The 13,883-nt window shown below is 42.9% G+C and overlaps 1 protein-coding gene across 4 annotated transcripts in view; it reads left to right on the top strand.

The window, feature by feature from the left end:
* Positions 1-7,828, top strand: part of CSGALNACT1 (chondroitin sulfate N-acetylgalactosaminyltransferase 1) — a 42,730-nt gene extending 34,902 nt beyond the window's left edge. For all 4 annotated transcript variants that reach the window (XM_026078329.1, XM_026078327.1, XM_026078328.1 and 1 more), the window contains 4 exons: positions 1,610-1,788; positions 2,140-2,234; positions 5,598-5,679; positions 6,041-7,828. In XM_026078329.1, coding sequence (XP_025934114.1) covers positions 1,610-1,788; positions 2,140-2,234; positions 5,598-5,679; positions 6,041-6,324 — 640 coding nt within the window. In that variant the 3' untranslated portion in view covers positions 6,325-7,828. The remainder of the gene's footprint in view (positions 1-1,609; positions 1,789-2,139; positions 2,235-5,597; positions 5,680-6,040) is intronic.
* The last annotated feature ends 6,055 nt before the right edge of the window (positions 7,829-13,883 follow it).

Genomic DNA, 13,883 nt, shown 5'->3' with positions numbered 1-13,883 from the left:
CTGGCAAAGCTGTGCTTTCAAAGTGGCAATTAATGCAGGATAGTCACTTTGGAAACCTTTTGTGAACTTGCATGCAGTCATAATTCTTCAATGAAACTGGATCATCACAATTGGGTTTTAGTGCAAAGAACCCTGGAAGGAAAAACAGGGAAACATATTTCATGACACTATCGGATAGATATATTTAGACTGTTCAGGTAACATGCGAAAATGTTCCCATGCAGAGTGGAGAAAAGAGCCTTCCCATGCTGAGACTGGGTTTCTGAGGTTTGAATTAGTACTCCAGATGAGTACCAGGTTGCTTCAGCAGTATAAACTTTGGGCTTCTCCTTAGCTAAATGCTTAAAAAAGAGAAAAAATACTCAAACAAACAGAAAGAATAAGCCAGAAGAAGAAAGAACCACCTGCCTCTCCCCTCTTTGAACCAATTGCCATGCCCTGCTTTCAAAGTGGACAGTGTGACAATGAAGAATACAGAGCTCTGTACATCCATGTAAGCAAAAATAGTAACTGACAACGTTGCAGTTCCTTCGGTTTGTATGGCGTGACCCTGGTGAAGTAGACAGGTGTGACATTCCCCTCGCAGGTTTGCTAAAGGCACAAGTTTTCCCCCATCTCTGATCGCCTAGTCCAGGGATCATCCACCCACAGCTTGGCCACATGTCAGTAACTTCCTCTTCTCTCTGTGGCTGACCCAAGCCAGATCTGGCAGGGATTGACAGGGTCACCACATCACTGATGCTCCCAGGTCATCAAGGTAACGCACTTCCAATGTGGGAGGCTCGCACAGGGTCTATGGCAGGAAAACACAGAGGTTGGAAGGGAAAAGGGGTCCTTTTCCTCCAGCCTTGCTCAGAGTGCCTAGAAGTCTTGATGTCTGCCGGAAGACCCCAAGGCCAGCAATAATACTGAGAGCTGACTTATTTTCATGTCAATTGAACATGCATGACTCATTGCCTGTAACTCCAGTCAGCATCAGCTAGTGTTCTGATACTCTGATCATTTACCTCTCTCTCCTCTAATTCATGAAGTATTGACATAAGTTGGCTTTTTATCCTCTGCTAAGCAGTATCTCCTCCCAAGTAAATCTTCATGCATTTGTACAGATGGTTCTCTTCCAGTGGCAAGCAGCTTTAAAGAATATAGAGTATGTAAGAACTGATGCCTTTCCAGCATGTCTTGGAGCTAACCTAAACTCAGAGGAAATAGTGACTTCCATCCCAGCTTTGGGGTTGTGTTCGATTTTATTCTTTTTAACTTAGGTCAAGCACTAGCTATGACAGGTGTTAATAAAACATTAGGACATAAACCTTTTTTTTTTTTCATTTGCATATTAAAACTAAAATGGGTGCCCAGTTGCTCTCTTTAAGGGAGAAACCTCTCTCTGGCTCTTCCTGCACAAGCAGTGAATATTTCCTCAAAATAATTTCAAAGGTAGTTTAACAAGTACCAGATTTGCATCCTGAGTTTCCTGAAGACTTTGAGAGTCACAGAAATACACTTTCTTTTTCATCTTCAAATAAAATGTCACTTGGCAAATAGAATAATATTTTACTAAGAATCAACAACGCCTCTTAAATTGAGTCTCATGGGCTTTTCCTTTCCTTAGATCAGCCAACTTCAAGAACTTCACCTTCATCCAGCTCAATGAAGAATTTTCGAGAGGAAAAGGATTAGACATTGGTGCTCGCGTTTGGAAAGGAAACAATGTTGTTCTTTTCTTTTGTGATGTGGACATATACTTCACAGCTGAATTCCTGAACTCCTGTAGATTGAACACACAGCCAGGTACTGCTGCTTACAAAATGTATAGTTTTTCAGCAGATTTTTAGTTATTGTGTAATAGCCTTCACCAGAGTATGCTTGACTTTGAATTGATAATGAAGCTGCTGTAAATTATTCTTGAAATGCAGCGGACTAATTAAGGAATGTATAGAAATTCCATTCTTGGTTGACTTTTGAAAGGTTATAGCTCCCCTGGTTCCACTGTGATTGAATTCTTCTCCTACAAGGAATATAGGCTCGGTCTGAAATTTGCGTGACTTCATCTGGGTTTGAACTAGCCTGAACAGCATCTCGTAGGAAAGCGAAGTGTGTTTTATACAGCCTTAAAAAAAATTAATCTATTGTCATTTCTAGGGAAGAAAGTGTTTTATCCTGTTCTCTTCAGCCAGTATAATCCTAGTATCATTTATGGCCACCATGATTCCATCCCATCATTAGAACAGCAGCTGGTAAGTACCTGGTTCTCTGAACACCTGCTCTTATCTGGACAAAGCTTTCATTTTTGAAGGATGTGGGTGCTGTAGGGTAGTGGTTCCCTATTCCTGTGCACAGTGATGTACTGCATGGATAAAATTAACTACTACAGTTACCTCACTGTGAGTTTTGCAGTTGAGCTTTAAGGAAAGTATCTAGGTACCATTTATTTTAACCCTTCTTTGGTATTTTACACATGGAACCTGGGAATTTAAACTTTGCCTGATTCTCTGCCAGAAGGGATTTTGTAATTGGCTAACAACAACTCCATGGCATTGGTGTCTTGGGGTGACCAACCCTAATGTTGCTCTAGTTTTCTCTTGCACTGAATAGTTTCTTTTCTTGCATCTTGAAAAGCTGACATTTGTAAAGAGTGTAGGCATCAGACTGATAGCAACTGATATTACTTAGTCAGTGAAAGCAGTGTTCCAGGGGATGTTGCAGCTATTCGTGCACTTGAGGACATATAGTGGCTTTTCCTATTCCACAGCTTGTGACTAAACTACCTGCAAGCAACTAGTGTGTTCCTAAAGTGTACTGCATTGTGTCAGTGCCAAGTGACGTGCTTGGAGCTGTCCCTTCTGGCTTTGGTCTGGATACAACATAGAATAGCTCCCTTGATGTCCATCTCACCTGCTTATCTGTAATATGAGAACAAACCATTAGTTTTAAAAACATTGCCATATGGCATACAATTAAAACACGTGGTTAAAGCCAGGTGAATCTACTCAATGAGGAGGAAGATGTTGTGAAGAAGCAGCACAGCACAGAGGTGGGAGATTCAGATGAATTCCAGTGGCACAGCAGTTGCTTGGCGCTGCTGCAGAGGCAGCGTTCTTCGTTCTCTTACACTCTGGCACCGCATTGTGTAGAAGCTAAAGTAGTGGTAGAAGAGGTGTCTTTATGTATACCCTCCAACCTTGCTTCTCTCCCGAGTCAGTAGTCTTTCAGTGGGTCCCTACTCACAGTCTTCTGACCACTAGTGTTAATGAAGTGGCTCAGTTTTCAAATGGAAACATTAGCCAGCTATGCAGCTTCATTGAGTTCCTTTGGGTTAGGTCTCTGCTCACAACAGCTGGCAAAGCTGCCTCTCTTACTGCCAGGCACTGTGTGTGTCCAGGCTTACCCCATCCCAGACTGGACACTATCTCCAGAGTATCCCAGCCTCCGTAATTGTTCTCAGTAGTTAAGAGTTTGGGATGTTGTGAGCCCAGCAATGGGCAGAGCTGAAAAAGATTGCTAAGGGTGTAAGTCCAATCTTCTGGCATCATTACCCCCACCTCATACAACCCCACTAGAAAAACAAAGAGCAAGAGTTTGGAAACTCCACCTAAGATACTTCTAAATATTCTATCTATTGCTCTCCATGTTATCCAACAGGTAGCCAGCTAGTCTGTTTTCTTTCTAAAATAGATTGAGAACACACTCTGGACTGGTGATGGGAAAAAAGTAGTTAATTTAAAGATTAAGACTTTGTACCACCCAGGGAGAAAAAAAAAAACTTCTCCATTCCTAGTATCTATGGAAAGGCAACCTTTCTTATTTCTTAAGCCATTACATGTAAAATTATTTTCTGTCTTACTGAAGAGTCTGGAAAATCCTTTCCACCTGTTCTGTCTCAGAGAAAACCTGTTCTAGTAATACAATGGAATTCATGTTTGCTCTTCTTTCTCTGATGAGAATCAGTCAGAGATCCCCAGGCTTGTACTTAGGAAAGGAAATAGAGTTTAGTTCTCAAGCTAACATAAATTCCACAAAGTATGTTGTCAGAATTGTGCAAATATTTATAGCTAGCGTTTGAGTTGTAAAATGTGATGTTTATGTCAAAAAGCTTCTCGATTTAAAGAAGTACTGCGAATCTCATTTTTATGTATTTTTTGTATATTCGGCCTGCACTAGTTCCTGGGCATAAGGCCAGGTCTGTGCCATTAAAACAAGACAGAGTTAGCAGTCTATCCCAGGTTGCTGAGAAGGGAGCCTTCAGAAAGCTTTGAAAGCAATTGATTTGTGCAGCAGTCACTTGCACTTATGGGAAATAATAATGCTAATGCATATGAATAGCTTGGTGTAAAGGCATCGTTATGAAGATTTCCTGTTACAGTGCAGACCTGACAGATACAATCTTGTTTTCTTTTCATTGGCTTCTGCAGTGGTTTGGCTTTTTCAAGGAAAGAAGAAATGAGAAAAGAAAGGAATAGCAATAGGAACAGAAAAATAAAAAAGCCCCCAAAATGGGGGTTATGAACGAAAAAGGGAGGCGTGACAGAGAAATCAGGAGAGAGGATGTCAAGAGGAATTTTACCTGTTTTGGAAGAGGATTTTTTGGTTAAGGAAACACTGGAATTTGTACATTCAGAAATGGAAACCCTGTCTCATCTTCTTCTATAACTTTGTGGCAAGTGAAGCCAAAATTTTCAAAAATAGCTGCTCAAGGGTTGGTCTGTAAGCAGGAGTGTGAAGTACTGCTGACTTGCTTATAGGGTTAAATGTCTGTTCCAGTCTCTTGCAACTCTTGGGTGTCTCACCACATTGAGTTACATCACTCACACAGATGAATTATAACCTTGGGATCTAAACTTGGATATCTGCTTTTGAAAATGCTAGCCATGGTGTCTCACTGCTCTGATTTGCTACCTATAATAATACATAATGTTTCCATAGTCCATCTCAATAGTGTAGACTGCAAATTCATTGTGACAGAGGCTTTTACGGGGTATATAATCCCCACCTAACATTTCTGGACTCCAACTGAAGTTGGATTTTTTTTTACAGTAATTCTGTAATGGAAAATGATTCTCACCACTTTCCTAATTTTTGTCAAAATTTAGGAAATCAAAAAGCTGTCAGTTGTGCGATCAGATTAGAACTGCTATTTTCTTCCAGCGCTCTTGTGGTCCAGAATCTAGATGCCACCATCTGCTCTACAGCAGAGTCTGGCTTCCTTGACTTACCAGTACGTTTTCTATGTCAGCTTTGAATCGTGCAGAAGCTAATTTAATTTAGAAGCAAAATTTGCCTGTGAAAAAGGAAACTCCAGAGAGTGAGGTGATGTTGCTCTACTCAATCTACAACAGGAGTTGTTCCAAGGAGTGGAGTAAAACCTGATCATTCCATATCAAGGGCTTTATCCCTGATAGCTAATGACAATGGTGGTATTTTGGGCAAGAATATGCAATGAGCATCTGCAGAAACTGGATCAGGTCCAACAGTGGGTTTATGTGGAATAGAATAAAATGAGAGTTGCTCTTATTTCTGACCACACCCAGGAGCTTTTTTTCTCTTCTGCTCAGACCGAAAGCACTTTTGCTCCCATATAAATGATCGTTTTCCTCATGCAGATTATTAAAAAAGAAACTGGATTTTGGAGAGACTTCGGGTTTGGGATGACTTGCCAGTACAGATCTGATTTTATCAACATAGGTAAGAAAAATACACTCAATTATATCTGCCTTTGTACTGGAACTTATAAAACTGTGATCAACTTCCCTTTCCCCAGCCAGTGTCTTTATGCCCCTCTTTAGCAGCAGTGCTCTGGCTACATGTTCAGACTGTTCCCAGATGCCATAGAGGCTACCAGAAACTAAGCACTGCTCAGTACAAATAAAGTAATTTTGCGTGATGGTGAAAGATTTTATTTAAGTTGAGGAATCTGGATGCTTTATGATGTTGCCAGAAACTGTGGCTCTTTTAAAGAGCTAACTGGACCCACAGAACAGCAGTATCAAGTTTGCTAGTGGAAGGTATGTATTTTCAGTGTTATTTTGTATTTTCTTTGTGCCAGGTGGCTTTGATCTGGACATTAAAGGCTGGGGTGGAGAAGATGTGCATCTGTACCGCAAATACCTCCACAGCAACCTTATCGTGATCAGAACGCCTGTCAGGGGTCTCTTCCATCTCTGGCATGAAAAGCAATGTCTGGACGAGCTGACCCCAGAACAATACAAAATGTGCATGCAGTCCAAGGCCATGAACGAGGCTTCTCATGGCCAACTAGGGATGCTGGTTTTCAGACAAGAGATTGAGACTCACCTACACAGGCAGAAGCTGAGCAGTAAAAAGACATGAACCCGGAAAGAAAGACAAAAAGCCTCCGAATGGACTTCAGGGTGTTTTGGAAAAGAGCTGCTAACAAGAATGAGACTGAAAGAGGATGAAGCTTCCAGCAGGCTGACGGCAAAGGAAGATAAGGGAAAGTGTTTGTCCTCCCTTCTTCTGGGTTTTCTTAATAGGGCTTTTAAGTACTCCATTAGCCTGCCTGTCCAGAAGTCACTCCTGGGGAAGGCTTGAATACTTGATGAGATTCAAGGTTATGGAAACAGTGAACGTTACATAAATGCCAGTGTGATCTTCGCAGTAACAAATGGATGTGCTGTTCTGTTCTGTTCTATTGAAATGGTTGTAAGATGTGTGCAGTTGTTTAAAGGACTGACCTTTTAAAGGGCCAATAATAAGGAGTTATTTTCTACACCTAACCCGTCTTATCTAAAAAGGGCTACTTTCAAATAAGTACAGAGCTCCTTCTCTGAGAAGCAGAGCTCTGATTGTTACAATGGTTAAAGTAGAGCGACCAAAAATTTTTTTTCCTTAAGGGCAGGACGGGGAACAGCCTCAGTGCACTTACAGGGCATTCCTAGTTCATTCAGAGACAAGAGGCATCTCGGAAGGTGCTTTCTAAAATTCAGAAAAAGAATGACTTACCAGTCAAGTGTGACATTCCAAAAAAGCTGGAGGGTAGTGTTCATTCTCTGCTGTGGACAGTGAACCAAAAGCAATGAGCCATGTCTATATCAACTGAATATGATGGTGTGTTTTTGCTTTAGAATACTGTAAGTATCTCAAGATTTATTTTTAAATTAAGTTTGTTTTGTTTGGGAATTATTTTGTCATATTCAGATTTTCTACTTCTAGCCTTACTAGAAAACAGTACAGCCTTCCAACACTTGGAAAATGCTCTGCCAATCTGTTTTTCCTGTGGATAGGAACCTGGTTCAGATAAATTAAGTGATTTTTCTGCAGAACTTGAGTGCTGGAAGGAAGAAGCTTTACTGTTCTGAAGAAATGGAAATATATTTCAACTTGCAGTGCCGATTTAGCAGGAGACTTTAAACTCTGAAAGCCAGATACCAAATGAATGAACATTTTGTGACTTTATACCAAAGTAATTCTTCTCGACCAAATCTAGAGTTTTTCCCAGGGCATAGGAAGTTTTTTATAGTTAACAAAATAAACTTTTGTGATTGATTACTGGACCCTGCAAATGCTCTTATGATAATTATAGGCACATCCTAGAAATTAATCTCCTTTTTAATAGATTTTTTCAATTCTGTAAAGCTGTTGAAAACATGAGTTATTGCTATTATAAAGCATTTTCTTTTAATGCTGACTACTGTTTATCATTTTAATATTTACTAGCCAACAAAAAATGCATGGACTTGGCAGTCCTATTTGCTTACTTAAATGCTGTTTCTCCCAGTGGTCTGTTTGTTTTATAGCTGCAGATTAATTTGAGGCAGTCTGAAATCAGATTTTGATTTGTTTTTTGGCTTGTAAAAGCTGGGGGGAAGAAATATGCAAGATAGCATTAAAGAATGAATAAAATGTCATTTGTCATGCTGCTGTGCGGTAGGAAGAGTGCTTATGAACCTCTTTTGAAAGCATTCTGTGCAGAAGATGCAGTTAGAGAACATGCTACTGTAAGTACTTCTTCCCTTGGTATTTATTTAAAAAATATGTGTTTGTGTTTTGTTAGATGCAAGTGATCTTAATTGCACTTCCCTGGCAAAACACCAAACATCCAAAAGGTTCCAAAAAACAGAAGGATCATATGGAAAAAGAACTCTGATTCTGTATGGTTAAAAAACCCCAAATGTGTCACTTAGTACAAAAGCTTAAGCAATAACTCAAGTGGGTCAAGGTTTTTCGCAGAATCACACACACGATCACAGAGTGGTTGAGGTCGGAAAGGACCTCTGGACACTGTCTAAGTCTAACTCCCCTGCTCAAGCAGGGTCACCTAGAGCATGTTTCACAGGATCGTGCCCAGACAGGTTTTGAGTATCTCCAGAGAAGGAGACTCCACAACCTCTCTGAGCAACCTGTTCCAGTGCTCTGTCACCCTCACAGTGAAAAAGTTTTTCCTCATATTCAGATGGAACTTCCTGTGTTTCAGTTTGTGCCCGTTGCCTCTTGTCCTGTCGCTGGGCACCACTGAGAAGAGTCTGGCCCCATCCTCTTGACACCCCCTATTTAGATATTTGTACCCATTAATAGGGTCTCCCATCAGCCTTCTCTTCTCCAGGCTAAACAGGCCCAGCTCTCTCAGCCTTTCCTCATAGGAGAGATGCTCCAGTCCCCTCATCATCTTTGTAGCCCTTTGCTGGACTTGCTCCAGTAGTGCCACATCCCTCTTGCCCTGGGGAGCCCAGAACTGGACACAGTACTCCAGATGTGGCCTCACCAGGGCTGAGGAGAGGGGGGAGGATCACCTCCCTCCACCTGCTGGCAACACTCTTCCTAATGCACCCCAGGATACCATTGGCCTTCTTGGCCACAAGGGCACATTGCTGCCTCATGCTTAACTTGGTGTCCACCAGCACTCCCAGGTTCTTCTCCGCAGAGCTGCTTTCCAGCAGGTTAACCCGCAACCGGTACTGGTGCATGGGGTTATTCCTCCCCAGGTGCAGGACTCTGCACTTGCCTTTGTTGAACTTCATGAGGTTCCTCTCTGCCTACTTCTCCAGCCCGTCCAGGTCTCTCTGAATGGCAGCACAGCCCTCTGGTGTATCAGCCACTCCTCCCAGTTTTGTACTACCAGCAAACTTGCTGAGGGTGCACTCTGTCCCTTCATCCAGGTCATTGATGAAGCAGTTGAACAATACCGGACCCAGTACTGACCCCTGGGGGACACCGCTAGCTACAGGCCTCCAACTAGACTCTGTGCCACTGATCACAACCCTCTGAGCTCTGCCATTCAGCCAGTTCTCAAGCCACCTCGCTGTCCACTCATCCAGCCCACACTTCCTGAGCTTCCCTATGAGGATGTTATGGGAGACAGTGTCAAAAGCCTTGCTGAAGTCTAGGTAGACAACATCCACTGCTCTCCCCTCATCTACCCAGCCAGTCATTCCAGCATAGAAGGCTATCAGATTGGTTAGGCATGATTTCCCCTTGGTGAATGCATGCTGACTATTCCTGATCACCTTCTTTTCCTCCACATGCTTGGAGATGGCCTCCAGGATGAGCTGCTCCATCACCTTTGCAGGGATGGAAGTGAGGCTGATTGGCCTGTAGTTTCCTGGGTCCTCCTTCTTGCCCTTCTTGAAGACTGGGGTGACGTTGGCTTTCTTCCAGTCTTCAGGCACCTCTCCTGTTCTCCATGACCTTTCAAAGATGATGGAGAGTGGCTTAGCAATGACATCTGCCAGCTCCCTCAGCACTCATGGGTGCATCCCATCAGGGCCCGTGGATTTGTGGGTGTCAAGTTTGCCTAAATGATCTCTAACCCAATCCTCCTCGACCAAGGGAAAGTCTTCCTTTCTCCAGACTTTTTCTCTTGTCTCCAGGGTCTGGGGTTCCTGAGGGCTGGCCTTAGCAGTAAAGACTGAAGCAAAGAAGGCATTCAGTAACTCTGCCTTCTCTGCATCCTTCATCACCAGGGCACCCACCCCATTCAGCAAAGGGCCCGCATTCTCTCTAGTCTTCCTTTTGCTACTGATGTATTTGAAGAAGCCCTTCTTGCTGTCCTTGACATCTCTAGCCAGATTTAATTCCAAATGGGCCTTAGCCTTCCTTATCACATCCCTGCATACTCTAACAACGTTCCTATATTCYTCCCAAGTGGCCTGTCCCCCTTTCCACTTTCTGTAKACTTCCTTCTTCTGGTTGAGTTTTGCCAGGAGCTCCTTGCTCATCCACGCAGCTCTCCTACCTCCTTTACTTGACTTCCTACTCATAGGGATGCTGTGATCTTGAGCCTGGAGGAGGTGATGCTTGAATATTAAGAAGCTCTCTTGGACCCCCCTTCCTTCTAGGGCCATAACCCATGGGATTCCTCCAAGTAGGTCCCTGAAAAGGCCAAAGTTTGCTCTCTTGAAGTCGAGGGTTGCGATCCTACTTGGTGCCCTGCCTTCTCCTCGCAGAATCCTGAACTCCACCATCTCATGGTCACTGCAGCCAAGGCAGCCCCCGACCTTCACATCTCCAACCAGTCCTTCTTTGTTTGTTAGTACAAGGTCCAGCAGCACACCTCTCTTCGTTGGCTCCTCCACCACCTGTGTCAAGAAGTTATCATCAATGCTCTGCAGGAACCTCCGGGACTGTTTGTGCCTAGCTGTGTTGTCTCTGCAGCAGATATCAGGGTGGATGAAGTCCCCTATGAGAACCAGAGCCTGTGGTCGTGAGGCTACTTCCAGCTGTCTGTAGAAGGCCTCATCGACTTCCTCTTCCTGATCAGGTGTCTTGTAGTAAACACATTTTTTCCCCAGTGTGCATGATACATTGATTTTAAAGCAATTTATGTTTTGATGGAGAGACTTGATAAATATTAATGCATCAGGAGGAGGCAAATATTGGTTTGTTGAATGTGTATGAGAGCTATGAAAACTGAGCTGTTCTGGGATGACAGCTTCTCCAAACGGTGCACTGTATGATGAAAGTTTCTTAATAACAACTTGCCTCAAGTCTAGCCCTTCCTGTTTCTCAAATGTAACGGTTTTGAGTCTCCTCCCTTAGGTTCACCCTAAACCCTGAGCAACTTAATGTAACTTTGCCCCATTTGTACAGCAGGATTGAACTGGGTGATCTCAAGAGGTCCCTTCCAAAGTATGTTACTCTAATTCTAGGCACTGTGCACTGGGCAGCAGTTCAACACTTCCCTAATTTTGGTATTTTAGCAAGCACATCATTCAGCCCCTGTCAGAATTTCACGTTACATTTTTAATAGCTCTCTTGTGATTCTCTTGCATATCCTTTTCCGCAGAGATGTTCTTCCTCCCAGACATAGTACTGTCTGTGCAGGTTCCTGTCGCTTGGCTGCAGAACCCAGTTTGGCAAGAGGTGGAATTGAATCAAAGATGGAGAAAGTCAGCCAGTGGTCAGTGACCACCCCAGTGATCTGTAGGGGAGTCTAATCACAGCAGAAGTCTGGTAAGGCTGTCTTTAAGGTGGAGACTGCACTGATGTGGGAGGGTGAAGAAGAACACGAGAAAGGGAGGCTGTCATTACACTTCTGTGAGCCTAAGTGGTGCTGTAACAGCTAGAAACAGATAAAATGCAGACAGCATCCAACGCAACAGTAGCTTTTAGCAGGCAGCTCTCTGCCATCCTTGCCCCAGACACAGACAGCGCCCCACTCCACTTGTGATCTTTCTCAGAATAGCAACTTTGGGTGGTAGCTTGGGAGGGAATACAGGACACCCCCAGGTGAAGAAGCTGAGGACAGATATGTTGCACCTGGCTGGAGGGAGAAGGAGACAGATGGAGAGCTCCATGCCTGTGCAGAGCTGCAGCTGTGTCTGTAACGAGGGCAGAAGTCATATGGCAACTCCTTGCTTTAGTTTTGTGGGATTGTGGTATGCTCTGGCTAAAGGCACATAGGTATTGCAATCTCTCCAGCAAACTGTTCAAAAGTGGTGCTCTTGTAATCCATGCACAGCATCATTTGAAGAAAGAAGGATTCTATAGAGAAACTCCCCAAGACAAGTAAAACCAGCATTCCCAGTTCCCAACTCCTTCAAGTCATCCTAGTTTCACTGAATTTCGGAGTAACCAGACATCAGAGCAGTGGCAGAGCTGGTGTTGAGGGCACCTGTTCTAGCAAGGGTGCTGCCTTTGCAGTCAATGTGTATAAAACTTTAGGTTTCTTCCTTCACAGCAGTCATGTGAAACTAAGAGTCTTTCAATGCTGAGGCATGATTTCGTCAAACGCGTGGGATAGATGTGAATACTGGCAGTGGCTTTCCCTGGGCTCTGCTGAGTCAACACTTGCAAATAAGTAATTATAAGATAAAGGTATTGTGAAGGTACCAGTCTGCTGGTCAGTGCTCCAAGCACTGAGGAGTCCCTCTATAGATCCTAGTGCTAAAATTGGTAATGTCTGTGAGTACTGCTGTGTCCATTCCAGATCAGCCTGCACCTTGTTTCCATAAGCTAAGGTCCTGCCTCTCAAACTGCCTTTTTAAAGGAGACTAAGTCACATGAAGCATCTTCATCAGCCATAGGCATACAAAACACTGCATGAGTTGTCTCCAACAGGACAACAGCTATGGCACATTGGATGCTGTTCACTTGAGAACAGATGCTAGCTTTTCTCTAGTGATGCAGATCTCTGAGCAACCTTTTAGTTTGGCTATATTTTTCAAAAGAAAACAGTTCAGGAAGAGGGAAGAAGGGCTTTTTTTTTTCCCTATGAATGGTCTATAGTGTACCTCCCCTCCCCCGCAGCTGATGATGCTGATTATCTTGAAAATAGCCATTTGATACATGTGATATCATAGTGCTCAAGAAACTCTATAATTCATTTGCCCTGCCAGAGTGTTGTTACATTCAGAAGCTCACTTTACATTAAGACTTTATCTCTAGCAAGTTAAACCTGCTGTAACTGGAGTGCAGATTTTGCCCTCCTTCCTTTGTATGGAAATGACCTATTAGCATAGCTGTGAATTTTAAGACCAGGTGATCACAAGACTTTCTTTTAATCTGTATCTTGCAGAATGCAGGGCAACATACCCTCTAAGTCCTGTATTGACCCAAGATCCTATTATAGGCTAAAGTGAGTTTTTAGAAGGACTGGGATTTCAAGTGGTGGTGGATGCATCACGTTCAAACTGGCAGGTCAGGAAGAGGATGGCTTAGATGTTCTATCCGAAAAAGAGTGAAGTTTTTGGCTGCTTCCTCAAGTTAAGCAGAGAAGCCCCAATTCCACAGAAAAAAAGAACAGATAAACAACTGAAAAAAAGGCTGACTTTGGCTCACCATTTGAGGATTACATCTCTTAACAAATGATGTTAGTGGACTCAAAACAATTCTCAGTCATATGGTTTGTTATGTGCAGCAACTCAAATTCAGGGAATCTGGGTGAGGATGTGTTTGTTATGTGATTGTGTCCAGCTTCTTCCCCAATATCCTATATCTTCAATTGTGTATTTAAAGAGCAATAGAACAGATATGAAGGGAGAACATTAGGTTGAAAGAAAAAGTTCTGTGTTAAAGTTCACACCAGACGCATCCCAGTAGTTTGGACGCAATTTGCAATAAATAGCTCCATTCTGGAAAATAGCATTCTTTACTGGCAAACACTTCTCTGTAAACTGTACTAATACTGATAGAGGCACTGCTTCTTACATTGCTTAGATTCTGTACATGTGTTAAAGCCTTTCAAAAAAATTCCTGTATCCCTTTCTTCCCTCTTTTTCAAAAGGTTAATCTCTGTCCATGCAGAAAGACCAATGTGGGATTTAGACACAGTTACAAGTGAGTATCTATATTCAGAGACTAAAGGAGTTTTTAAAAAAAAATGCATGTTTCATGAAAAATCTCACTTCGCAGGGGGGTTTCACCTAGAGTCACCAAGGATTTGTTTGGGTGTTTTGCTGAACATCTTTGATTCCAAGGGCACAGCATCTTAC

Source organism: Apteryx rowi, unplaced genomic scaffold (genome assembly GCF_003343035.1).
Source record: "Apteryx rowi isolate R43461 unplaced genomic scaffold, aptRow1 scaffold_478, whole genome shotgun sequence".
NCBI classification, from domain to species: Eukaryota; Metazoa; Chordata; class Aves; order Apterygiformes; family Apterygidae; genus Apteryx; species Apteryx rowi.
This window is presented reverse-complemented; position numbering and strand designations above follow the sequence as displayed.